Below are 26799 nucleotides of genomic sequence, written 5' to 3' on the forward strand. Positions count from 1 at the left end.
TCATTTAAGCAAAAGTTATGTGAAGGGTTGTTCCTACCTACACTCAGAATACTGCACTTCCCTACATTGAACTCCATCTGCCATTTATCCGCCCAGTCATACAATCTGTCTAGTTCATCCTGGAGAATACTAGTGTCCTGATCCGACTCAATTACTCTACCGATCTTGGTATCATCTGCAAACTTACTGACATCACTACTAATTCTTGTATCTAAGTCATTGATATAAATAATAAACAAAAGTGGACCTAATACCGAACCTTGTGGGACCCCACTCGTAACACATCCCCAGTCAGATCTTTTACCATTGATTTGCACTCTTTGCTTCCTATTGCTAAGCCACGCCTTGACACAGTTCAAAACTTTACCCTCTACTCCGTGAACCTGTAATTTAAGCAACAGTCGTTGGTGAGGAAATTTGTCAAACGCTTTACTAAAATCAAGATAGATTACATCATAATTTTCATCTCTGTCTACCGCCTCAAATACTTTATTGGAGAAGGACAAGAGACTGGTGAGGCATGACCTACCTTTTGTGAACCCATGCTGCGAGTCGTGAATTAAGCTATGTTTCTCTAGATGCTCCCGAATGTTCCTGGCTATTATGGACTCCAGCATCTTGCCTATAACCGATGTTAAGCTAATTGGGCGATAGTTTGAAGCAGCTGACCTGTCCCCCTTTTTAAAAATCGGCGTCACATTAGCTACTATCCATAGGTTCGGCACATAGCCAGTATTTACCGACATCTTAAAGATGTCGGTTGGTGGGTCACTGAGTAAATCACCACGGAAATATCCCGTCAGGACCTGGCGACTTGTTCTTATTAAGGGGGAAAGTCATTTTTACGGTCGTGTTCGGACATTTTGATCTCCTGTGGGCGTAATTTTTCGTCTAGACTAATGATTTTTTTACAGTTTAAACACTAGAATGTGAGGTACCCCTGATATTATTTTCATAAAAATTGAAGGGATGTTTTTGTTTTTTTAAGTTTTACACATGCTCAAAAAATTCTTATTCATGGAAAACTATTCAAAGTAAAGGAATATCCTTTATATGAGATTTAAATGACACCCAAAGGAACAATACTGCATATTATCATTTGTATATCGCAAATAATAAGTGCGCAAAACAAAATAAATTCAAGCGGTAATTTTTTTCTGTAAAAACTACCGAAAAAAAATCACAGATCCTACAAACTTCGACATTAACGAATCTCAATAGGCAATTTTGTAGGTAATTCTTTTCTGAGTATTATGCTGCAAAAAAAAAAAATCGTCCATATACAAGCCGAGATATATAGTTCTTTACATTAAAATTTTCATTTTGAGAAAAACGCACTTTTATGTTTAGGTGACAATGTACAGAGATGTTTTCTAGCACAACACAACTAAGTCTCGTTCCTTATCTTACTCTTCTGATAATGTACAAGAGGTCAGATTTCCAAGGAAGCTCTTTCAGCTCATCTCAGGTCATTTCTACGGGGAGGGTGTGCTCACAATTGATTTTCCTCGAAGTAGATTTAGGCACCTGGTCTCCTTTTGTCTCTTGTAATACATGTAGGAATGCACAATGTATTCTAAAAGACAAAATATCAATCCCTCAGAGGGGAGGGTATCATTGGGCGCCACCCAACTCATTCATTGTCGCCAGGTTTATGCATCAAAGCCACCTGGCTGATAATCTGCAGACTCACGGCTTTTTCTTTCATTTCTCTTCTTTTTTGGTTGGTGTGGAGAAATCCTGGCTTTATCCATTTGTTTTCTTGTTATTGTTGCCTCAGGAGTTGAAGGGAAGCCTATATAGGCAATGTATCTATTTGGCTCATATCCCAAGTTGTGCTCAAGTATTATGAGCTGAGACATAACTCTTACCCTTTTTAGGCCAGCAAACTTTGCTTTATTTTGATGTAGCCACAGCTTTCCACTTCCCCATAGTGTCTGAAAAGCCACTGGAAGACGGTATAAGCAGGCCAAGGAAACGCACGTGTGAGGGCAGAGCGTGTGTACCCTCCCGCGCCACAAAATCAATACTCTGCCTCCCCGCTACTCACTCACTCTTCTCGCGTGGAGATGTGGAGAGACTATCATTCAGTACCATAATTACATATAATCACGAAAAAAAATCGGAAAAAGAGGATGCAAATAGAAGATACACAAAGAGAAGTGACAGTATATATGTTTAAATCCCCCGTGCGTAGGGTAGTAGGTATTTAATTAAAGGCCACCATGACGCTCTAACGCTTGGCAGTGCGGCGCAGTACCTCCGCACGAGCCGCGCAAGTTCATATGGAATTTTCAAAAAAATTGATTTTTTCAACCGTAAAAATGACTTTCCACCTTAAACTTATCTATCTCATACTGAACTACTTGCCTGGTAATGATTATATCCCTCAATTTATCGCCATCCCCGCCCCCGTACACCTGAACCCTTTCCGGTATAGTCGTTCGATCCTCCTGTGTGAATGCTGAAAGGAAGTAGTCACCCCTAGAGCCATTTATCCTACCCATTGCTACAACAGATTTGCCATACTGGAGGAGGAGGACGACGAGCAGAGCACCTTCTTGGTCGGTGACTCTATGATTCGCCATCAGGTGGTTGAATTCTGTGGAAGAGTCCCCCGCCGTAGGCGTAACTACTGTTATCCCGGAGCTGGAGTTGATGACATCACAGCTGCCCTGGACGAGGTCTTCGCTGTGGCTTCTAATGACTCACTCTTTGTTCTCCATACAGGTAAAAACGACGTCACCACGACCCGGTCTGAGGAACTGCTGGACAAGTACCGTAGGCTCATCCAGCAGTATAAGTCTAAATCCCCTAATATTTTGATTTCAGGAATTCTACCATGGACGTGGGATGAGAACTTCTTCAGTAAGGCCTTCAGCCTCAACAACCGCTTACAGACTCTTTGCGGAGAGCTTGACGTTGAGTTCTTTAATCTTTAACGCCTGGGACAATTTCTACGGCCAGAGTAAACTCTTCCACAGGGACGGAATATACCTGTCCCCCATCGGGGCAGCCAGATTCGGAAGGCTCCTCAACGACGCAGTACGTGACACCCGATCAAAAAACGACCCTCAGCCACGTCCCTCCACCCCGCCCGTGTAAATAGACGCCATTCATCGCAGCAAACTCGTAACCTTGAACCCGCCAGTGCCTCCACCTCTACTAACAAGCCTCAAGATAACCTAAGAGTCCTTAGTTTCAATGCGCGTAGCCTAAGAAACAAGTTTGATGAACTGAGATGTCTTGCTCTGACAGAAAATTTTGACGTAATTGCTATAACCGAAACATTTATCGACACCACAAATATTGATTTAAGTACAGAATACAATATAGATGGCTACAGATTCTTCAACAAAGATCGTATAAACCGTAGAGGTGGTGGTGTCGCCCTTTTTGTTAAAAGCTATTTGCAACCCACTGACAGAACACCAGGAAACAGTAACGCTGAACATTTGTGCGTGCGAGTAAACACAGCAAAAGTCAATTTAAATATATCTGTCACCTACAGGCCTCCGGGGCAATCACTCGATGCCGATCTCGAAATGTACAGCGTTTTAAGACAGTCACTTAATAACAGCGACTCACTGATATTAGGAGACTTTAACCTCCCCCATATCGACTGGGCGACATTGTCAGATACAGAAGGCGAGTCACATAGAATGATCGAATTTTTAGAAGAAAATTATCTAAGCCAAATGGTTTCTGAACCAACTCGACAAAATAACATACTAGATCTTGTTATAACGACCCAAGATAACCTAGTCAGTAATGTCACAGTAGGAGAACACCTCGGTTCTTGCGATCATAAATTAGTCCGCGTCGACATTAGAGCTCAAACATCAGTGACTGAAAATAAAGTAATTACAGGCCCATTAGTCTAACTTCGGTTGCAGGTAAGCTACTTGAGAGCATAATTAGAGACAAAATTGTGAGTTATCTTGAAAGTCACTCATTAATTGAGAACTCACAACACGGATTCCGTAACAAAAGATTCTGCCTATCAAACCTATTAACCTTTTATAACGACCTCTTCACGGTTTATGACGTAACCAAATCACTGGACATAGTCTATCTTGATTTCCAGAAAGCGTTTGATAAAGTCCCACATCATAAATTACTTTACAAATTAAAGCAAATAGGTATTGACGGTCAAGTACACCAATGGATCGCGAATTGGTTGAGCAACAGACAACAAAGAGTGATGATTGACGGATTCAACTCAGAGTGGGCGCCGGTCACTAGTGGCGTCCCTCAGGGCTCGGTTCTTGGCCCAGTGCTCTTCATTATTTACATCAACGATGTGGATGTCGGACTCAATAATCGCATTAGTAAATTAAATTTGCAGACGACACAAAGATTGGTAACTCGGTTCTCACTGACGAAGACAGGCAAGGCCTCCAAGAGGATTTGCACAAAATTTCAGCTTGGTCGGATAGATGGGAGATGCCCTTTAACGTTGACAAGTGCCAGGTCCTTCAAGTTGGAACAAGGAATAAGAAGTTCGATTACGAAATGCGCGGCGTTAAACTCAAAAGCGTTCAATGCGTTAAGGACTTGGGGGTCAAAATCCCGTCAAACCTCAAATTCTCACAGCAATGCATCGATGCAGCAAATAAAGCGAATAGAATGTTGGGCTTCATTAAAAGAAACTTTTTATTCAACAATAAAGATGTAATACTTCCACTCTACAATAGTTTAGTCAGACCCCACTTGGAATATGCGGTACAGTTTTGGTCTCCCTACCATGCAAAGGATATTGCTAAATTAGAAGGTGTTCAGCGTCGGGCAGCAAAAATGATCCCTTCCTTGCGCAACAAATCTTACGAAGAAAGGCTTTCCACCCTTAACATGTTCTCTCTTGAGAAACGTCGCCTCCGAGGAAAACTGTTCGACTGTTTTAAAATACTTAATGGTTTCACGAATGTAGACAGATCAACATTATTTATGATCGATGGTACTTTGCGTACGAGGAACAATGGCGTAAAACTCAAATGTAGACAAGTAAATTCAGACTGCACCAAATTTTTCTTTACCAACGTTGTAGTGCGAGAATGGAATAAGCTCCCACCGTCAGTGGTCCAGTGTAACACGATTGACTCCTTCAAAAACAAGCTCGACCGTCACTTCCATCAACTTAATATCAACTAGAGTTGAAAAGCATCGTTTTGGAGCTTTCTGATTAATGTAGAATCACTTAGGTTTAAGGACAGACCACCTAGTCTGGACCATGGGTGCGTGTTCGAGCCAGTCACAAGGCACCGGATGGCTCTTTCTTTTCGGAGCTGAAACGCCTCAATGGCCTCTTCAACCTCTTCATAAGCCCTGTGGGTGTTCAGGATCAGTGAACAGATAGTCAGGAGTTGGGTGTTTTTTAGCTCGTTACCATCACCAGCGCAATGCTCTATACTCGCGAAGCACCTCTCAACTAGTTTTACTCGTTCCGGACATGCGCAGTAGCTGTTCCTAAGTGACGTCATTTCAACGTCATAAGTTGGTGGCAGCTTGGAAGGGTGTTCTCACGGGCCGTCTAACATGACAAAGGCCTGTTACCACCCTGGGGGATAAATCATCCAGCAAGCAAGAGGGGTGGTAGTGTGCTGAGAGTTGACTACCCAACGCCTCTAATTAAGGAAAATAAATTAGAATCTGTTTATAATCCTTTCACCCATAACAAAAAAATAAACCTAACAACCATCAACTCTGTGGGCAAAACTAAGCGGTTTAGAGTGAACTGAGGAAAGGCAGCGTAGCCTACTCACCTGAGGCAAGTGTCAAGGGACGAGCTGTCTGGCATCCGAGGAGGAAGGCTGCTCACTGAACAAACCACCGACACACTGAGTTCCCTGTTCAATGACAAATATAGCGGAGCCCAAGAAAGCCATTACTGCACCCGACAGCTTCCACACCAGCAAGTTTACTGATCTGAGCTGAGATTGTTTCCAAGCAGCAGCACTTCCTCGTGGCCTGACCGGAGGGATCGAGAGAGAGGCAAGCGTCGTGTTAGGTGTTGGGGTACCGCGCGGAAATGAAGCTGGACGGGACATTCTAATGCTGAGAGGATTAGGGGAGGAAGGACGCGGGCGGTGACGCACTGTTGCATGTTGCCCTTACACTGGGTCTCAAGTAAACGGTACCAGCTATACGGTAGGGTACAGATACCAGACTGCTCGGTACCGGTACCGATACTGGCCAGTCGCTCATGCTGTCCCTCATTTCTTCCTCACACGAGTGAGAGGCTGAGACGGAGTGAGTGGCTATTCTCTCTCTCTCTCTCTCTCTCTCTCTCTCCTGAACGAAGTGAATATTTATTTTTTCGATAAAAAATTAGCATATAAAGTTATTATGGATGGAATCATAGTTTAATAACAATAACAGTATATATTAGCAAACCTCTAAAAAAAATAATCGGACATGAAGAATTATCTAATAGATAAGTTAATAAAATAATGGAGGCGCGATCGAGGGAGGATGGAAGCAACAACGCAGGACAAAATGGCCGGAAGACGGGCAACAACTCAGCACAGCAAGGCCTAAAGCTGGCGTCACACTGGGCCCAAATCTGGCGAGCACGAGCTCTTGCTGGCAGCTTTTGCTCGCGAGCAAGTCACTGTTGTCGTCACACTGACGAGCGACGAGGGGCGACTCTACTTAAACAATCAATGACATCACCTAAGAAACAAAGTACAATCATAATACTGCAAGTTTTCAAGGGAGAACGGGCCCTGCAAAACGAGCACTGAAGGCGATGATAGTAGGCTATCTATAAAGTAATGCACACTTTCCGTCAGTATTTCCTACATAGCTCATTCACATAGGCATACCAAATATAATCACATAAAAAAATATACTCTATAATAACTGAATGCAGGTAGGAATCATTGTATTGAGGAATAAGATATGTATCTGTGGCTTGGAGCGACGGGTAGGCTACGTATGTACGCTCAGCGCAACAGCCACAGATACGAAACTTATTCCTCAATACAATGATTCCTACTTTTATGAAGCTACTGTAGAATTTATTTTTTTATGTGATTATATTTGGTATGCCTATGTGAATGAGCTACGTAGGAAATAATGACGGAAAGTGTGCATTACTTTATAGATAGCCTACTATCATCGCCCTCAGTGCTCGTTTTGCAGGGCCCGTTCTCCCTTGAAAATTTGCAGTATTATTGATTGTACAGTCGGCTATAGAGAGTAGTGACACACTGTCCAGTAAGATTCGTTCAGAAAGCGACATCTGGCAACCCCTCCACGCGACATGAAAAATATTATATCCTATCGAAATCGTACTCTTGTGGTGATTGGTGGTCACAGGTGCACTCTACATAATTTTAAGATAGATATATATATCAAAAGTGCCCGTCGCTAACGCTTAATAAATATTTTTTCTTTAGGCTCTGTCGCTACATTTTGACACGAGCTTTTAGTTTCGTTCAAATTTAGTCAAGAGCAATTCTGAGTTGTTTATCAAACTATGATACATTTAAAAATATACTGCACTTATTAGGGGAGATTGTTACGCCTTTTAACTAAAAACAAAAAATTCCTGACAGCCGAGATCTTGTTCTTTATAAAAAAAATTTATACGTAATAATAGGCTATAAACGTTCACATGATGGCGTCGTCGTCCGCGGGCTTTTCCGCGCTCACACTCAACACACACACACACACACACACACGTATTTATACTTAGATATTACATAATCTTCACGGAGAAATAATTGTAGATTTTTGATGATCTGAATTGTCTTTGAGGCTTTATGGTGACGGGAATTAAGGCTGCGAGTTAAACAGACCCTCAAGCCTATTTGCTGTTTGATGGTAAGGAGCATTAGTCACTGCCTGCCTCTGTGAAGGACAGCATTGCACGCGGTATTTTCAAAGTTTAATAAGAAAAAGTGTTTCAGACTGTTCGTGATGTTTTACCTCGCCATCATCATCATCATCATGTAGAAGACATTCATTATCGCATTTCTAAATTGAAGTCATGTAATCTGGTATATTTCTAACTACATTATTATAATATAATATTATACAATATTATAATTTCACGGTCACACACACACGGTACACACTGAAACGCGTCACTAACATCGCCAGTGAATGCGTCACCGTGGTATAGTTGCCAGATACCGCCACCAGGCTAAACATTCTGAAAACCGTGACACTACTCTCTATCGTCGACTATACTTTGTTTCTTAGGTGATGTCATTGATTGTTTAAGTATAGTGTCGTTATTCAATTAAGTTTCGAATATTTTTTAATCATGACAGAAGCTAGATTATCTCAATCATATATATTTGATACGTGTCTTTGATATAATCTATGATGTCATCAACAGCCAATCAGGTGAAAGGGGGGCGGAGCTTAGCCAGAATGGGGGAGGGGCTTCTCGGTGCAAATTGGCCAAGCTAATTTGGACCGACTTTTTTTTTTATAGTAGCGGTAATGGTACCGTTATGGTTCCGATACTTTAACGGTAACCGCAGTACCGAGTAGTACCGGTACTACTCAGTACTGCGGTTACCGTTAAAGTATCGGAACCCTAACGAGTAGTACCGGTACTACTCAGTACTGCGGTTACCGTTAAAGTATCGGAACCCTAACGAGTAGTACCGGTACTACTCAGTACTGCGGTTACCGTTAAAGTATCGGAACCCTAACGAGTAGTACCGGTACTACTCAGTACTGCGGTTACCGTTAAAGTATCGGAACCCTAACGAGTAGTACCGGTACTACTCAGTACTGCGGTTACCGTTAAAGTATCGGAACCCTAACGAGTAGTACCGGTACTACTCGGTACTGTGGTTACCGTTAAAGTATCGGAACCGTAACGAGTAGTACCGGTACTACTCAGTACTGTGGTTACCGTTAAAGTATCGGAACCCTAACGAGTAGTACCGGTACTACTCGGTACTGTGGTTACCGTTAAAGTATCGGAACCCTAACGAGTAGTACCGGTACTACTCGGTACTGCGGTTACCGTTAAAGTATCGGAACCATAACGGTCCCATTACCACTACTAGTACCGGTTGGATTCCAATACCGGCGCTTAGTGACACGCTCGCCAGCCATGCCTGGCTGTGGAGTGTGGGGACGAGTTAGGCCTTGCTGTGCTGAGTCTCTGCCCGTCTTCCCGCAATTTTGTTCTGCGTTGTTGCTTCCATCCTCCCTCCTGCCTCCTTTATTTCATTAACTTATCTATTAGATAATTCTTCATGTCCGATTTTTTTTTAAAGGTTTGCTAATATATAGCCTACTGTTACAGGGGGATAGAGGAATAGAGAACATGGTGATCTACGGTGGCAGAAAGGAAATGGAGGAGGTAGGAATAGAAATAGGGGAGGTAGAGCGAGCACTGAAAATGTTGAAGAATGGGAAGGTGGCAGGAACAGATGCCATTATCGGAGAATTCCATAAGTATGGAGGAGATGCAGTCAGGAAGGTTATTTTTAATATCTGCAAGGAGGTTTTGGAGGAAGGGGAGGTACCACAGGACTGGAAAAAGAGTAGGGTAACTCTGATACATAAAGGAGGGGGAAGGATAAAGCAGAGATAGGAAATTATAGCCCAATAGCTATCATGAACACCATGGCAAAGGTGTTTGGAATAGTAATAAATGAAAAGCTAAAGACCTGGATAAAGACGCAAAAGGTGCTAGGAGAGGAACAGAGTGGATTTAGGAAAGGCAGAGGAGGGCTGGAAAATATATTTACCTTAAAAGAGATTATTGAAAGGAACAAGTTGAAGAAGAAGGAGTTATACCTAGTATTCATAGATCTTGAAAAGGCGTACGACGCAGTGAACAGAGAAAAGCTCATTAGACTGCTAGGACATGTAGGTGTAGATGACAAGATAGTAAATATAATACAGAGCCTATATGAGGGAAATGAGGTGCAGTTCACGTTAGGAGACGTCACTACTGGGTGGTTAGAAAATAATGTAGGAGTCAGGCAAGGCTGTGTGATGTCCCCGACACTTTTCAACATGTACCTCGAGGAGCTGATAGTGAGAATTAGGAAAGCCGGGAAAGGAGTAGAGATAGGAGGAGAGAGGTTAGGGTGCCTGGCCTAAGCTGATGATGTAGTGTTGATGGCGGAGAGATAGGAGGAAATGGAGGAGATCTTGCACATAGCTCAGGCATATGGGAGGGAGTGGGACCTGAAATTTAGTGAAAGAAAATGTAAGGTTATGAGTTTTGTAGTGGAGGCAGTGGAAACAATGTGCTGGAGGTAGTCGATAAATATATGTACCTAGGAATGGAGGTTAGCAAGGAAGGCATAGGAGGGGAGAAACAGAGGAAAGTGAATGAAGGGAAGGCAAGGAGGATGTCAGGGATGATAATAAATGGAGGCAATAGAGTAGTAAACAAATATGACGTAGGGCGAAGTCTATGGAAAGGAGTAGGTGTACCATATTGCCTCTATGAATCAGAGATAACACACTACAGAGAAGGGGACATTGCACAGCTAGAAAAGGTTCAGAACATGGTAGGCCGGTGGGGATTAGGAGCCCCTAGGAGCACAGCAGTAGAGGCCGTCAGAGGAGATATGGGATGGAGTACGTTCAAGGCAAGAATTGTAAAGGGCAAGTTGGGCTTCCTAAAGAAAATTGAAAAGAGTAGTGAGGAGAGATGGGCAAAGAAAATACTGCAAGAAAGTGGAAACAAGTCCACCTGGGGGAAAGAGTTAGAGAGGTGGAAAAGGAGAGAACATCTGAGGGAAGAGTGGAGTGAAATGGAGATCAGGGATGTGAAGAAGGCAGTTGAAAGGAACGGACAAGTCAAATGGCAGGAAGGAATGAGTGGCAAGTCAACGCTAAAATGGTACAGTAGGAAACAGAAACCAGAGGGAGTACACTGGCATGTAGGAGACTGGGGGAGCAAATTGTTGTTTAAAGCAAGAACAGAAACCCTGGAGGTAAACAGCAGGAACAGGGATGGGGGAAACCAGAACTGTAGCTGTAGGACAGGGGAGATAGAAACAGTAGAACACCTAATAGCGGAATGCAGCAACCATAGCTGGGCGTTATCACGATAAGTTATTGCGATACTTTATCGCTGATAACAAAATTGGATTATCGGCTATCCGCTACTTATTTAAATATATATCGGTATCTTCGTTACTTTTGTAACCAAACTAGCGATAATCGATACTTTTTTCTGCCTCAGAATAAAAAAAACGTTGTTTCCTCCCTACTGCGCATGCGTGGCCGGGCGCCCGGTGTTGTATGAAAAAACTTCGGGGTATGAAACATCTTCAGTGAAGAGATTTCATACTTAGATTATCAACATTAAATCACTAGGTTACTTTTTATGTTAGACTCAAAAATCAATATATCAAAGAGTAAAATCATTTAACTTTGCCCCAAAAATGATTATTCACTGCCTCAAATTTGATATTCCATATTCGTTTGTGAGCATGCCATGGTACTGAAGGCACCCGGTGTTGTGTTATTTGGTGTCCCATCGTCAAAAGCTGGCGCTTTTGTTTACAAACACGAGTCTCTCGTGAACTGCGCATGTTCAGATCAGTAAGCGTAGCCCTGTACAGTCTCACAAAGCTTTTTAACACATTAAGAGTTGCTGGAAGGCTAAATCAGACATACACTACCACCATCTTTGCCATTTCTAGAGCGACACTCTGTACATATAAGTACAACTCGTACAGTGTCATTCTAGAAACAGCAAGGATGGTGGTAGTGGTACTGTATGTCTGAATCAGCCTTCCAGCAACTCTTAATTACGGTTAAAAAGATTTGAGACTGTACAGGTCTACGCTTGCTGGTCTGAGCATGCGCAGTTAATGAGAAACCAGTGTTTGTAAACAAAAGCGCCAGGTTTTGACGGTGGGGACGCCAAATAACACAACACCGGTTCAGGCGTTTCTAATATTACCGTCCATATGTACGTGTCAACGTGTGGTTTTCAGGTTTTATAAGTTTTCTAAAATACAGATAATGAAAATTTGAATTCATCTATGTTTTTTTATTTGAAATATCAATATAGTATCGTTTTAGCCTATCGGACTTATCGCTAGCTAGTATCGGAATTGTGGATTTATATCGACTATCGGTTATCGGTTATCGCCTATATTTGTGTCTCCAGTTAACGAATATCGGTTATCACCGATAAGGTTTTTCATTATCAGTTATCGGTTATCGGGAATAAGGTTTTCTGTTATCGTGCCCAGCTATGGCAGCAACTATGAGAGGCAGAGAGGGGAGTTAGTGGCAGGAGTAGTGATGATAATATGCAGAGGAGTGGGCTAGGAGGCTAGAGGAGGAAAATGGGGTGATCTGCACGGTGTTGGGGCTGTATGGAGACAAAAAGGAAACAGAAAGAAAAATGGTAAAGTTGACAAAAGTGTTCCTCGCACAAGGCTGGGAAAAAAAGGGCACAAATGTCTGAATAAGTGAATATAAGTGGCTTTATTTCAGGTTAGAAAATAACATAATACTGAAAAGGAAGGTGTGTGAATAAGAAGAAGGGAGGAACAAGAGGAGGAGGACCTAAGAAGCGATACAAAGCATTACAGGTCAAAAGAAGAAGAAGAAGTTGGGTCCACGGATGGTTTCAGGCGCTAAGGATGGCTGTGTTTAGAGACCACTCCTCGTATTATTACCAGCTTCCAGCGGCTGCAGCACACAAATATGATGAAATAATATCTGTTATAGGAAATGTAGATCCTTATGTCATAGATAATGATTGTTTTCACGATGATGAGGCCGGGGGGGCGGGATGTCCAATCGTAAGACCAACCCTAATAATATTGTTTCAAGTGCCTCTGCTACTGTAAATACGTATTAATGCTGACGGTAGTGATGATAGATACTGTGGATTGTGTGGAGGTGACACGGATGACAATTTCATAGGCTGTGATGTGTGCCCCCTATGGTTTCAGGACTCTCCTCTGTATGGGTCTGTCCCAGTCAATTATACAGTCATTAAAAGAGGGTGGAAATGCTTTACTGTTTGTCTGTACTGGATGCAGAGTTGGGAATTCCGGCAGGGCTAGTGGTGTTGGTGGGGGAGGTAGGTGCACTGGGGACAGTGGTAGTAACAACCTTGCCCTAAGCAGCTCCATGAGACTGTTAGGGCCCTTTGTACTTCTGTTAAGGCTTTATCTGAGCAGGTCACTGTCTTGACTGACCAGGTGTCGGTTGCGGTCAGGCCTTGCACCCATGGCAGCGCCAGTTGTCAAGCTAATGCTGGGCCATAGCTGGCACTGGTGTTTGGGGAAACCCTCCAACAGAATCTCAAGATCTTAGTCTTATAATCAGGAAGGAGATTGTTGAAATTGAGGAGAGACGCAAACTTAAAGACTCCATAATTTTTTGTGGTATCATGGCTACTAACTTGACAGAAGCTAAAAACACATTATCTCAAATTTCAGAGTATCTTCTCGAAACTCAGTTTCCAATACTAGACTTGTATTGTCTCAATCAAGTGAAAGGAATTTATAGAGTCAAGTGCTCAAACCAAGATCTTCGCACTGATTTACTGCTTGAAGCTAAATCCCTCAAAGACGGTGATCAATTCTCCAACATCTATATCAACCAGGACTTGACTTATATTCAGAGGCAGGAGTTATATGCTAGACGACAGAGCCTTGCGAATAGGAGAACAGAGTCTTCTCAAAGGACAGGCACAGGGGCCTGGGGAGTCTGTGGGTACTGCTCCAACCCCGAGCCCTGGTGTTGGCTCAGGTAATGGAGAGGAACGCCCACATGCCCCTTTAGAGAATTAAATTTTGTTCTTGTAAATGTAAATAGCCTTAGTAATAAGATTAATTTACTGTGTCACTTAATTGATGAGAACAGGATTGACTTTGCTGCAATAACTGAAACATGGCTGTTACCTTCCATATCTGACTCATTCATAACAATCCCTAATTATAACATATTTAGAAGTGACACACCTAGTTCCACACCCAAGCACAGAGTATGTATTTATGTACATAACAGGCTAAATTCTGTATCCTGTCAATAATATCTATATATTGCTCCATGCCTGTGGAGCTCATCCTGGTAAGAAATGTTGGTACCTGGCTGAGTTTTTTTTTTTTTTTTTTTTTTTTTTTACATTGCGGCCTATTGCGCCAGTAGGCTTCTTCCAGGTGGATCCTGTTGGTCGGTCCAAGGCTTCTTTCTGGTGGGTCCTGATGGTCGGTCCAGCCCGTTCTGGCGCAGGCGAGTGTTTATAGTGGCGCCATCTTGCATTGGCTCATGCTGCCCTCCCAGAGCTCATCTTTGATCCTAGAATCTAGAGTCCGGGTTGATAGATGGTCTTCTGGACAGCATGTGGGTAGTTTTAAGCCACTCGGCGGCGGCTGAAAAATCCCAGCTTGGTGGCACCGGGCGGGGATTGAACTCGCGTCCTCCTGAACACGGTGCCGTTACTTTGACGACTCAGCCACCGCCTCCCCATGTCTATTCAAAAAATGTAGTCCCTGATGAACGGCTGTGGGAGGCCATCACAACAAAAGTCAAAAATATTTGTCAACAGGTGTGTTGCCAGAACTCCTGGCTACCGTGTACACACGTAGGCCGTCACATATGAGTCTATGTAATATTCAGGGTGCTCAGGAAATATGGTGCACATGTAGACAGCATGAATATGGTAGGATGATCCAATGTGACAACAATATGTGTGTGACTCGATGGTTTCACATTTCCTGTATGAAGCTGAAGAGAGTGCCCAAAGGAAAATGGTACTGCCCTAATTGTAGACATAAATAAATTTCAGATGAAAATGTATTTGAAGGTATAATATAAGTTAATTCTCTAGTCCATAGTCATCGCCCTCCTCTAGTTCACAGTAATATCTTAATATATTCTGATGCAAAGTTATTTATTTGTATGTCTTCTCAACCCATTATTTAGTAAATTCAGAATGATAGTCTGTATGTCATTGCTATTGCCATGATTTACATTGAATGTATATATGTTGCCCTTAGTCCTCCTCTAGTCCACATTAACATATTGATAGAATCTGATGCAAAGTTATTTGTATGTCTTATTTCTCAACCCATCTTTTAGTAATTTCAGAATGGTCTCCTGGGCTAAGACCAAGGTACAGGTGTTTGGGGGCTTGCTAGATGAAGCAGTACAGTCTGTTTGAGAGTGTGGTGAGGACACTGAGATCTTGGAAAATTTCACATACCTTGGTAGTGTAATTCATAACGACGGTGGGTCTCGGCAGGCAGTCTTATGACGGATTTGTGTGGCCCACGGCATTATGGACTCGCTCAGCCAGAGTATACGGCGTTGTCGATACCTGTGCAGAAGGACAAAGATCCAGATCTTCAAGTTGCTTGTGTTCCCTCTCTTACTCTGTGGCTGTGAGACATGGACACTGAATAGCTACTTGGAGAGGCGGATTGACGCCTTTGGTAATGGGTGTCCACGCAGGATCATAAGGTATCAGTGGAATGACTGTGTCAAATCAATGATTATTGCATAAGACTGATTCGACACCTATTACTTGCCATGAGGTACGTACTTGGGATGGGAAGGGGGCCTGCATGGAGACTAGACTGGAGGAACCCCCAAGGCTGGCGTCATAGGGTGGATGTGGTGACGCGCTCCGTGGCATATGCCCCAACTGATTGAGATAATGATAGTCTGTATGTCACTGTTAATGCCATGATTTACATTTGGGCCATCTTAACACACAAAAAAAGTGGGTCTTATTAGGCCTGTCAAGGCTTCTATCCATAGGCCCCCCTCCCCCATTAAAAAGGGTTACTAAGAGACACTATATGGTTATGGTAACAATCTTTGTTTTTACTTTATTGTATGGAAATGGATAATGTAATCAATTGGATTACATTTACCAATTAATAAATCTGCCATCCCACTTGTTGGGAAGAAGGCAAGATTAAAAATTACATATTAAACATAAATAAGTAATTAAATTGCATTCATGAAGTCATTGGTACAATGCCTGGACAACAGTTAACAAGTGTACAACACTTCCTTACTATTTTATCTAGTGTAGTCTCATTGCTGTCATTACCTTTTACTAATTCTATTGGAAGTGGACCTTGAAAAATCTTATATTTACGACGAACCAACCCAATTACTCTCTCTACATGAATTCTTACATTGGCAATTTTCCTAGTATTTTCAACTTCAAAGGCTGACAACTGAGATTTTCCCCTGGTAAATGATGGAATATATAAACTTGCATGGTATAATCCTACACTTTCCTCAATTCCAAACCCTCTATCAGCAAGCACAATATCACCAGGTAGCACATTTTTTTTAAATGCCGCACTTCTCGGTAATGGTCTTGTCACTGACCATACCACCCCAACCTCTAGATATGAATGATATGCATCCTGTGGGGAATGCCTATGAGGAATTTCATGGTGTTATTGTGTTTATAATTTGACCAAGTAGCTGCCTTGGCCATTAGGGAGGAAGGAGTAGCCAAGGTCACTTCAAAAGAGTCAAGTATGACAGAGACTCTGTCACCAAAATTCCTGCAAAAGCATGCAGGCATTGCTAGCCTAAGTTCTTCTCTTCCAGGCCAAACAATGGAATGTCTTAATTTTGTATCTGCTGTATCTACCCATTTATAAAATATCCTTGACAGTGTTGAAAGAGATACATTAAATCTATAGGCCAAATCCTGGAAGTATGTGTTTAAACGACGATGCATCAGAAACATAACAAATTCTTGAAACGGGGATAGCTTTGAATTAATTGAATGGGTAATATTAAGGCAAACATAATTAAAACTGCACATCATTACAGCATAGTTTGGCAGCCCTGTATAAAAAAGTACTTTTTGAGGTTATTGTAGTCACCTACTGTAGAACGGAGTTCATACACCTCTGTTCGTAACTGGTTCAAGTCCTCATACTGCTGATCAAACATGGTCATCTCCATTAGGGTGAGGTCTGTTTGGCAGCCAACAGTTGCAACTGTTACTGTTTCCGTCTTGCAGGCAGCTGGTCTAGACAGAATGGTTTGCTTCTTTGTCTGAAATGTCTGGCCGATGGATGGTAGGGACAACTGTTCCTGTTGTTCTGAAAGGTGTAAGAAGATTGAGAAGGTAGTAATACACTCCCATGACAACTTTGACCCGTGAAAATTCATACCCATTTTAGAAGAGGCTTCTTAACTTACACCAACAAAAAGGATTAGAATACATTTTATGGTGATATGAATGTTTTTTTTTTTTATGAAAAGGTCTGTATTTCCATAAAAAAAAACATGGAACAGGCTACTTGTTGATGGCATATATCAACATAACCACTTACCAACATGAACTTCGTCACTACAAGGTTGAGTGTATTCCTGTATGTTCATGAGTGTCTGCGCTGCCATAAACATCTCCTTATCCTTCTTCAACTTTCTCTCCTGGATCCTTTGATGCCGAGCACAACTGATGGCGACCAATTCCTGGGACACTTTACAATGACCAAGGTTCTGTGTTGGGGCCCAGTCTGGATTACTTGTATCCTCAAGGACTGCTGGCCATCCTGAAGTAACAAATAGAATGCAGGGTTAATAATGAGTTTACCTCAGCAATCGCTTTCTAAGACAATATTTATTTTTTTCCAGACTAAAGGTCATGCTTTTTCTGGTGAGCATTGTTTTAAATCCATAAACCTAAAATTACCTATATAAAATTTTATCTGGTAATTATTGAGTTGAGCTCTGCGCCTCCAATACACGATATTACGCCTTCTTATTATAGTTAAAGGACTAAATCCATGTCCCTGAACCAATATATGATAGAGCTAGTACTTAAAATTAAAGAGAAGAGAAAGGCCTAATAATGGATTTAGTCCCTTATGATAGGGAGGTGTAATATCATCTTTTGGAGCTGCAGAGCTCAACTCAACAATTACCTTTAATCTTCAGGTGTACCAGATAACATAACAGTGAAATTCAGTTCAAAACTAAACCTAACCAATATGCAGTTCTTGTTATTGTCTAAGATACATAACAATGACTGACTGTTGAAAAGGGAAGCAGAAAAAAAAAATATTTGCAATATAAGCCATATAATGTAAAATTTTGTAGCCCTGCATGGCACAATATAAACAGTAAGAGAGCACACTGTAAAAAAGTTAGGGTTAGAGTTGGTGAAGTTTGATTTGACATGGTTAGTTTACCTGTACAAGATACCGTTAACAGGTACAGAGAATATAATTGTTCATAGTATAAGGAATTCCTTCAAGAAACAAAGATCAGATATCTGGTCTGTGTCTTTTTAGTGCAGGTGGTAGTGGTGAAGTGGTGACGTCGCTGGTGAGTTAGTGAATCCTGTGCCACTTTTGTGTGTCTCTCGGTTAAATTATTGACTTTATTCGAATGTTGTGCCTTAAATAGGAAACAAATATGTACTTACCACTCAAAAAATTATCACTGCACACGAGGAGATGCCTTTTTCCAGCCTCGGTTAAATCAGCTCTTGCCAGGTTTGCCAGCCACTTCCCTCGCCGTTCACTTGTTATTTTCTCTCTCTTCCCTCCATATCTCTTGTCTACTGCTGGTAGTCGGAAGAAAAACTTTTCCGGGAACTTTGTCCGCTTGTTTGCGCACCCAATAACACCACAGAATGCTGGCATCTTGGCAAATTCACTGTCTTTCGTATGATTACCAAAGTACCTCGCACGTCAGCTGATATGGGCTCAGTCCCACACAACGCTAAATGCATCGTCTGCTGCCGCCACGGAGAGGGTGTGATGTCACGTGCAAGGAACCTATAGATAGCCTACTCCTGAAAACTCTCTCTCTCTCTCTCTCTCTCTCTCTCTCTCTCTCTCTCTCTCTCTCTCTCTGTAATGCCCAGTGGTTACAGCAGTGCCTGGCAGAGCTGAGGAGGCTAACACATTTCCCACATGGTCACAGACTGATCACAGACATTTATTAGGGAATGACTTACAGGAAAACATAAAATTATTGTTTCAATACATTTCCTTGATTTCATCAGATGGTTCCAAGACCAATTTTTATCTATAAATAATAAATACATCACGTTAAACCAAATTTGCGTAGTTTAAACTCGCGTAAAACAAGACGTCCCTGTAATTACAAACATGGAAATCATGGAACAAGTTAACAAAAGTAAGTGAAGGGAAGGCCGGTGGACAGCATGAAACACTGCGCTGATGGCACAAGAATGCAGCGAGAAACTGAACAATACATTGCATCAGGTATTAATGTTAGGCACACAAGGTTATGCTGGATGTTACTAAATATAAAAAAAAAAAATAAAGAATAGTAAAAAAACACCAGTCACCTTTATAATGTTGTTGTGGTTGTAGTGATAGTGATGATGGTGATGATGTGGTGATGGTGGTGATAGTGGTGGTGCAGGGCATTATCTTCACAACACCACACCACAGTCCACCACAGTCACCTTCCTAATGTTGCTGTATTTGGCTGCCTCAACCACCACGGGCAGTCCCTCCACCACCTCACCAAAGACAAGACCCGACATATCATTTTCCTGCCTGTTCTTGGTGAAGATGCCAAACAGACCACGCGCACACCGGTTATGGCCACTCCACCTCAGCCCACACACATCACCCAGCCGGCCTGACCTCCGGTACTCACCCTTATCAAGGTCAGACAGCAGCCTGGATGTCCCCTTCCCATCATTGCTTTCATAGTCCCCAGCAATCACAGACTCTCCCAGCCGCCCCTTCCTCACCACCCATAGCAAGTTGGTGTTGCGGTAGGAAGGACCGCGCTGCCCTGAGCACAGCAACAAAAACTGTCTGCCCCACGGGGTGTCAGGGCTCAGATGGATTTTGACCCGTCGTGTCGCCCTGCCTGGCCAGGACAGGTCCAGGAACACAGTGCAGGGGGGGGAGGGCGGCACGACCTCACTCACCTGTAAACACACAACACAACAGGTGATACAGCACACACACACACACACACACACACACAAAGGGAATGCACTTGATGAATGAATTAAGATATGGATGCCCCCTGGGTAAGAGTGACCACGTGATAATAGAGATGGAAACAGAGGAGGAAGGAATTAAGTGAAGGGGATGAATCATATAAAAGAAACAGGTTAAACTATAGGAAGGCAGACGTGGAAAATCTCAGGAAATATTACGGAGAGCTGGACTGGGATGAGTTAAAGGGAACAAGTGAAGTGCAAGAAAAGTATGCTATTTTCATGGAGGCGTATAAATCAGGAGTTATGAAATTTGTACCAGAATATAGACCAAAAGAAAAAGGAAAAAAGGACTGGTTTAATGCAAAATGTGCCAAGGCAAAAGAAAAAAAGAGACAAACAACAGAAAAGATTGAAAAGAAATAAAAATCAAAGGAATAAAGAAGACCTTAAGGTAGCGAGAACTGAATATGTGAAAAAAAGCAGGGAAGAAGAAAAGGGATATGAAAAGGAAATTGTGGAAAAGTGCAAGGAACAACCTAAACTATTTTATAGATTCATAAATGGTAAGATTAAACCAAGAGAAACAATTGAAAGACTGAGCGACGGGAATGTGACAATCGATGAACCTAAAGACATGGCGGAATTACTAAACAAAAAGTTCCAGCAAGTTTTTACTAATGAATCAATATTTAATGAGCCACAAGAAAACAGGATAAATGTTCATATGGAAGAAGTTACAGTACATAAAGAGGAGATATATGAGTTGTTGAGGGAGCTGGAAGAGAGGAAAGCTGTAGGACCTGATGGAGTCTCAGGGTATATATTGAAAGAATGCAGAAATGAGCTGGTTAGACCGATATATGACATCATTAAATGCTCAATAACAACTGGTACAGTGCCTAAGGAGTGGCGGAGGGCCGAAGTGGTTCCCATATACAAAGGTGGAAGGAAGGAAGAACCCTTGAACTACAGACCTGTATCATTGACCAGTGTAGTATGTAAAATATGTGAGAAAGTGATAAAGAAACAATGGACGCAATTTCTAGAGGAGCAAAATTTAATCACAAGTAAACAGTATGGATTTAGAAAAGGGCACTCATGTGTGACAAACTTACTGAGCATTTACTCCAGAGTGACAGATAAAATACAGGAAAGAGACGGATGGGTTGATTGCATCTACCTAGACCTGAAGAAGGCATTTGACAAAGTTCCACATACAAGACTGCTATGGATACTAGAAAATAAAGGAGGATTGAAAGGGAAAATGAAGAACTGGATGGAAAGCTACCTAAGGGGAAGAGAGATGAGAACAGTGATCAAGGACATAAAATCAGAATGGAGAATGGTAGAAAGTGGAGTGCCTCAGGGATCGGTATTGGCACCAATACTCTTCCTAGTATATATTAATGACATGCCAGAGGAAGTAAATAGTTATATGAGCCTGTTCACAGATGATGCAAAGCTGCTAAGACATATAAGAAACAGTAAAGACTGCAAAATTCTGCAAGAAGACCTAAACAAGATTTGGAAGTGGAGTAAGGAATGGGAGATGAAATTCAATGTGAAGAAATGTCATGTTATGGAAATGGGAAAAAGTGAAGGAAGACCAAAATGGACATATAAGATGGGAGATGGTGAAACATTAAAGAAAGTACACAAAGAGAGTAATAATGCAAGATAATAAATAGCCAGAGTCATGTTAATCGAATATTTGGTGATACGTATAACATGGTGAGAAATAAAGGATTAGCATTTCACTACATGAATAAGGATATAATGAAAAAAACAATTACCACTATGATCAGACCAAAGTTGGAATATGTGGAGGCAGTGTGGTCTCCCCATAAGAAGAAACACATAAAGAAACTAGAAAGAATACAAAGGATGGCAACAAAAATGGGTCCAGAGCTAGAGGGACTGACATACAAGGAAAGACTAGAGGAAATGGACTTACCAACACTAGAACAAAGAAGAGAAAGGGGAGACCTAATACAAATCTACAAATTATTGAGCAAAATGGAAGAAGTAGACAACGAGGAGTTACTACTAAAAGAAGAAATTACCGCCAGGAACACAAGAGGACATAGTAGAAAATTGAGGAAGGGAAGATGCTTGAGAGACAAAGAAATATAGCTTCCCGCAAAGAATTAAAGAGGTTTGGAACAGACTAAGTGAGGATGTAGTATCGGCGAGGAGTGTGCAAAGCTTTAAGGAAAAGTTGGATAAATGCAGATACGGAGACGGGACCACACGAGCGTAAAGCTCAGGCCCTGTAAAACTACAACTAGGTAAATACACACACACACACACACACACGAGAGGTCACGAGTTCAACACATGATCCTCGAGACCATGGTGAATTACACAATTCTCAATGTTTTGCAGCTCCCCCATTATTTTCAATTATACATTCCAGGCGCCTGGACATAGAATTTACTAATTTATTATAAAAGTTTGTTGATCGAAAACTTTCCCAAATATCTCTGGCTTGATTCACCAAATTTTCTTTATTTCTAATTATGTTTGTGTCCCATCTTTTTGTGATCATTGCCCACAAGTTGTCAATTGGATTTAAGTCCAGGGATCTTGCCGGCCAGGGGATTCTGATCACATCCTCATGATTTTTTAACCACTCCTTTACCACCGCAGAGTTGTGAATGGGAGCGTTGTCCATGGCAATATAAATGGGCTGCTCTGGCGGGATGAGCATGGCCCAGACTGTTGGGACCATCACATCCTCCAGTATTTCAACATACTGGCGGGCTGTGAGACGTTCTTCTATAACTGTCAGTTCGCCTGGACCACTGGCTGCCATCCATCCCCAAAGTACTGCAGTGATTCTCCCACTCCACCGAAAAGGCTGAATGTTCTGGGACACTGGCTGAGGCCATGTTGACGATGGAATGCCGCTGTCCAAGTGTCTTCTCTCCATGGCGGTCCATCGCGTCGGCTGTCGTTTGGTTCGTGCAACTTGGAATTATATGTCTGGCCACTTGTTGATACTTTTCTTTGGACTTTACTGTTAATTAGAAATATAGACAATTGATATTGTGTATATTTTTTTTAAGAATCTCGCTGATTTCACACACACGATATTTATATAGACATGCACGAATGTCGCTCCAGATGATGTCATCATCAATTGTGAAATCATCAAGTAGTATTTATTTCGCATTTCATCTAATGAAGTGCAGCTAATTATTTTTTCCTATTATTTTATAATATAGGGTTTATCACTACATTGAAAGAAAGAACAATATATTTGTTGTTTTAAATATATATATATATATATATATATATATATATATATATATATATATATATATATATATATATATATATATATATATATATATATACACAGTCGTCCCTTGAATAGTACGGGGGTTATGGACTCAGGTCCCCCGTACTATTCGAAAATCCATATATAATTAGTGCCCCCCCTAGAAACACTCCTGGGCAGCGTTTGCGAGTGGGAATTAGGACTCTCAGTAGTTGGTACATCCCCAGAGATCTCAAACGCATGACGCGGCAGCGTGAGTTGCCAACCCGGCACGTCCACTCCGCTCCCGGCTTTGAGAGGTGGAACGCCTCTGTGCTGTGATGACGTCATTAGCAAATATGGCAGCCCAAACAAACACATAAGTGCTTCCACTGCATCAGGAAGATCAGCGTACCCCATTTTGCTGCGAGTGAGACGCGTTACCATAGCAACGACGAGGCTTAGTAAAAGGACAGCCTTTATCTTTACTCCTGTAGCACTCATGAATCACTGGCAGTTACTGCAGCAAGAATTTATTTTACACTATGATAGATACAGCGTACACTGCCCTCATTCACGTGGTATGCTGTCCTTACCGCAATGTAACGCTTCCCAAAATGTAACCTCTCCTAAATCTGAATTCTTCGATCTGCAAAGTGAACACCTTTCTCAAATGCTTTTGGGTGCTTTCAGCAGGTGTTTTGGTAGAACAGTGTTGCCACTCACGCCATGGCTACTTGGTGCGACGAGCGGAAATTATAAAAGCCTAAAAAAATTCTTCCATGACAATCCGTATAAAACCGAAACCGTACTGTTGGAAACCGTACTATTTGAGGGACGACTGTATATATATATATATATATATATATATATATATATATATATATATATATATATATATATATATATATATATATATATATATATATATATATATATATATATATATATATATATATATATATATATATATATATATATATATATATATATATATATATATATATATATATATATATATATATATATATATATATATATATATATATATATATATATATATATATATATATATATATATATATATATATATATATATACTTAGTCTTAACATAGACCTCATTTGACTCGTTTAATGTCTTGAACGAAAACTGTATCAAAATGTTTCGGCAGAGCTGCTTAATATATTGTTATAAGGTAAAAAACTTCCACTCTATTGAATTTATTTCCTTTCTCAGTATCATATTTTGTGTATCTATAACAAAATCACTCCTAAACATCCCTTCCCTTCGAATACTATTATGTATTATTTGAACGAAAGTCACTGCAAACTATGTCAACACTTTGTAGCGCGACTGTACCACCAAGAACAAACTCATGGAACAGAGAAGAATATGAGACGATGATTGAAGATACCACTCAGAGTGAGTAGGTTACTCAAAGCAAACAAAAGAGTCATGTTAGTTGGAGACTTTAACTGTAAGGAGGTAAATTGGGAACCATTTGAAAGTGGAGGTAGTGAAACGGCATGGAGGGAAAGATTTCTACGATTGACTATGGAAAACTTGATGATGCAGTGGGTGATGGAGAACACAAGATACAGGAGTGATGATGAACCAGCGAGAAAGGACCTGGTGCTAACAAAGGGAATGCACTTGTTAAATGAATTAAGATATGGGTGCCCCCTGGGAAAGAATGACCATGTGATAATAGAGATGGAAACAGAGGAGGAAGGCACTGAGGGGGAAGATTTACATAGATTTACATAGAAAATCAGACCACACAGACCCCATGGTCCAGACTTGGTGGTCTGTCCTTAAACCTAAGTGATTTTACATTAATCAGAAGACTCCAAAACGTTGCATTTCTACTCTAGTTGATATTAAGTTGAAGGAAGTGACGGTCGAGCTTATTTTTGAAGGAGTCAATCGTGTTACACTGGACCACTGATGGTGGAAGCTTATTCCATTCTCGCACTACAACGTTGGTGAAGAAAAATTTGGTGCAGTCTGAATTTACTTGTCTACATCTGAGTTTTACGCCATTGTTCCTCGTGCGCAAAGTGTCATCGATCATAAACAATGTTGATCTGTCTACATTCGTGAAACCATTAAGTATTTTAAAACATTCAATCAGTTTTCCTCGGAGGCGACGTTTCTCAAGAGAGAACATGTTAAGGGTAGAAAGCCTTTCTTCGTAGGATTTGTTGCGCAAGGAAGGGATCATTTTCGTTGCCCGACGCTGAACACCTTCTAATTTAGCAATATCCTTTGCATGGTGGGGAGACCAAAACTGTACCGCATATTCCAAGAGGGGTCTGACTAAACTGTTGTAGAGCGGGAGTATTACATCTTTATTTTTGAATACAAAGTTTCTTTTAATGAAGCCCAACATTCTGTTCGCTTTATTTGCTGCATCGATGCATTGCTGTGAGAATTTGAGGTTTGACGCGATTTTGACCCCCAAGTCTTTGACGCATTGAACGCTTTTGAGTTTAACGCCGCGCATTTCATATTCGAACTTCTTATTCCTCGTTCCAACTTGAAGGACCTGGCACTTGTCTACGTTAAAGGGCATCTCCCATCTATCCGACCAAGCTGAAATTTTGTGCAAATCCTCTTGGAGGCTTTGCCTGTCTTCGTCAGTGAGAACCGAGTTACCAATCTTTGTGTCGTCCGCAAATTTACTAATGCGGTTATTGAGTCCAACATCCACGTCGTTGATGTTAATAATGAAGAGCACTGGGCCAAGGACCGAGCCCTGAGGGACGCCACTAGTGACAGGCGCCCACTCTGAGTTAAATCCGTCAATCACTACTCTTTGTTGTCTGTTGCTCAACCAATTCGCGATCCATTGGTTTACTTTTTTTTTTTTTTTTTTTTTACATTGCAGCCTATTGCGCCGGTAGGCTTCTTCCCGGTGGATCCTGATGGTCGGTCCAAGGCTTCTTTCCGGTAGGTCCTGATGGTCGGCCCAGCCCATTCTGGCGCAGGCGAGTGTTTATAGTGGCGCCATCTTGCATTGGCTCATGCTGCCCTCCCGGAGCTCATCTTTGATCCTAGAATCTAGAGTCCGGGTTGATAGGTGGTCTTCTGGACAGCATGTGGGTAGTTTTAAGCCACTCGGCGGCGGCTGAAAAATCCCAGCTTGGTGGCACTGGGCGGGGATTGAACTCGCGTCCTCCTGAACACGAGGTCGTTACTTTGACGACTCAGCCACCGCCTCCACTTGACCGTCAATACCTATTTGCTTTAATTTGTAAAGTAATTTATGATGCGGGACTTTATCAAACGCTTTCTGGAAATCAAGATAGACTACGTCCAGTGATTTGGTTACGTCATAAACAGTGAAGAGGTCGTTATAAAAGGTTAATAGGTTTGATAGGCAGGATCTTTTGTTTCGGAAGCCATGTTGTGAGTCCCCAATCAATGAGTGGCTTTCAAGGTAACTCACAATTTTGTCTCTAATTATGCCCTCAAGTAGCTTACCTACAACCGAAGTTAGACTAATGGGCCTGTAATTACCTGGTACTTTTTTGTCTCCTTTTTTGAAAATCGGTGTCACATTAGCCTTTTTCCAATCTGAAGGGACGATGCCTTGTCGCAAGGACATATTGAATACGGTTGTGAGGGAGGAGAGTATTTCGCTCTTTGTT

The 26799-nt window shown here is 41.6% G+C and overlaps 3 protein-coding genes across 17 annotated transcripts in view; all 3 read right to left on the reverse strand.

The window, feature by feature from the left end:
- LOC127005590 (patched domain-containing protein 3-like) overlaps positions 1–6223 on the reverse strand; it is a 65167-nt gene extending 58944 nt beyond the window's left edge. The window contains exon 1 of one of the 2 annotated variants that reach the window (XM_050874532.1): positions 5763–6223. The gene's annotated coding sequence lies outside the window, so the exon portion shown is untranslated. The remainder of the gene's footprint in view (positions 1–5762) is intronic. The other variant, XM_050874531.1, reaches the window with a different exon arrangement.
- A 9545-nt stretch (positions 6224–15768) lies between these two features.
- LOC127005595 (uncharacterized) lies at positions 15769–18736 on the reverse strand. The gene is made up of 3 exons (XM_050874549.1): positions 18374–18736; positions 17277–17498; positions 15769–17042 (listed from the first exon to the last, which is right to left on the reverse strand). The coding sequence occupies exons 1-3, from the start codon at positions 18591–18593 to the stop codon at positions 16762–16764; spliced, it is 723 nt and encodes a 240-aa protein (XP_050730506.1). The 5' UTR covers positions 18594–18736; the 3' UTR covers positions 15769–16761.
- Positions 18737–18870: 134 nt separating this feature from the next.
- Positions 18871–26799, reverse strand: part of LOC127005592 (uncharacterized) — a 182501-nt gene continuing 174572 nt past the window's right edge. For 13 of the 14 annotated variants that reach the window (XM_050874540.1, XM_050874546.1, XM_050874541.1 and 10 more), the window contains one exon: positions 18871–19864. In XM_050874540.1, the coding sequence (XP_050730497.1) occupies positions 19355–19864 (510 nt within the window). In that variant the 3' untranslated portion in view covers positions 18871–19354. The remainder of the gene's footprint in view (positions 19865–26799) is intronic. The other variant, XR_007758744.1, reaches the window with a different exon arrangement.

The sequence above is a fragment of the Eriocheir sinensis genome, chromosome 30 (assembly GCF_024679095.1).
Source record: "Eriocheir sinensis breed Jianghai 21 chromosome 30, ASM2467909v1, whole genome shotgun sequence".
Taxonomy (NCBI): domain Eukaryota; kingdom Metazoa; phylum Arthropoda; class Malacostraca; order Decapoda; family Varunidae; genus Eriocheir; species Eriocheir sinensis.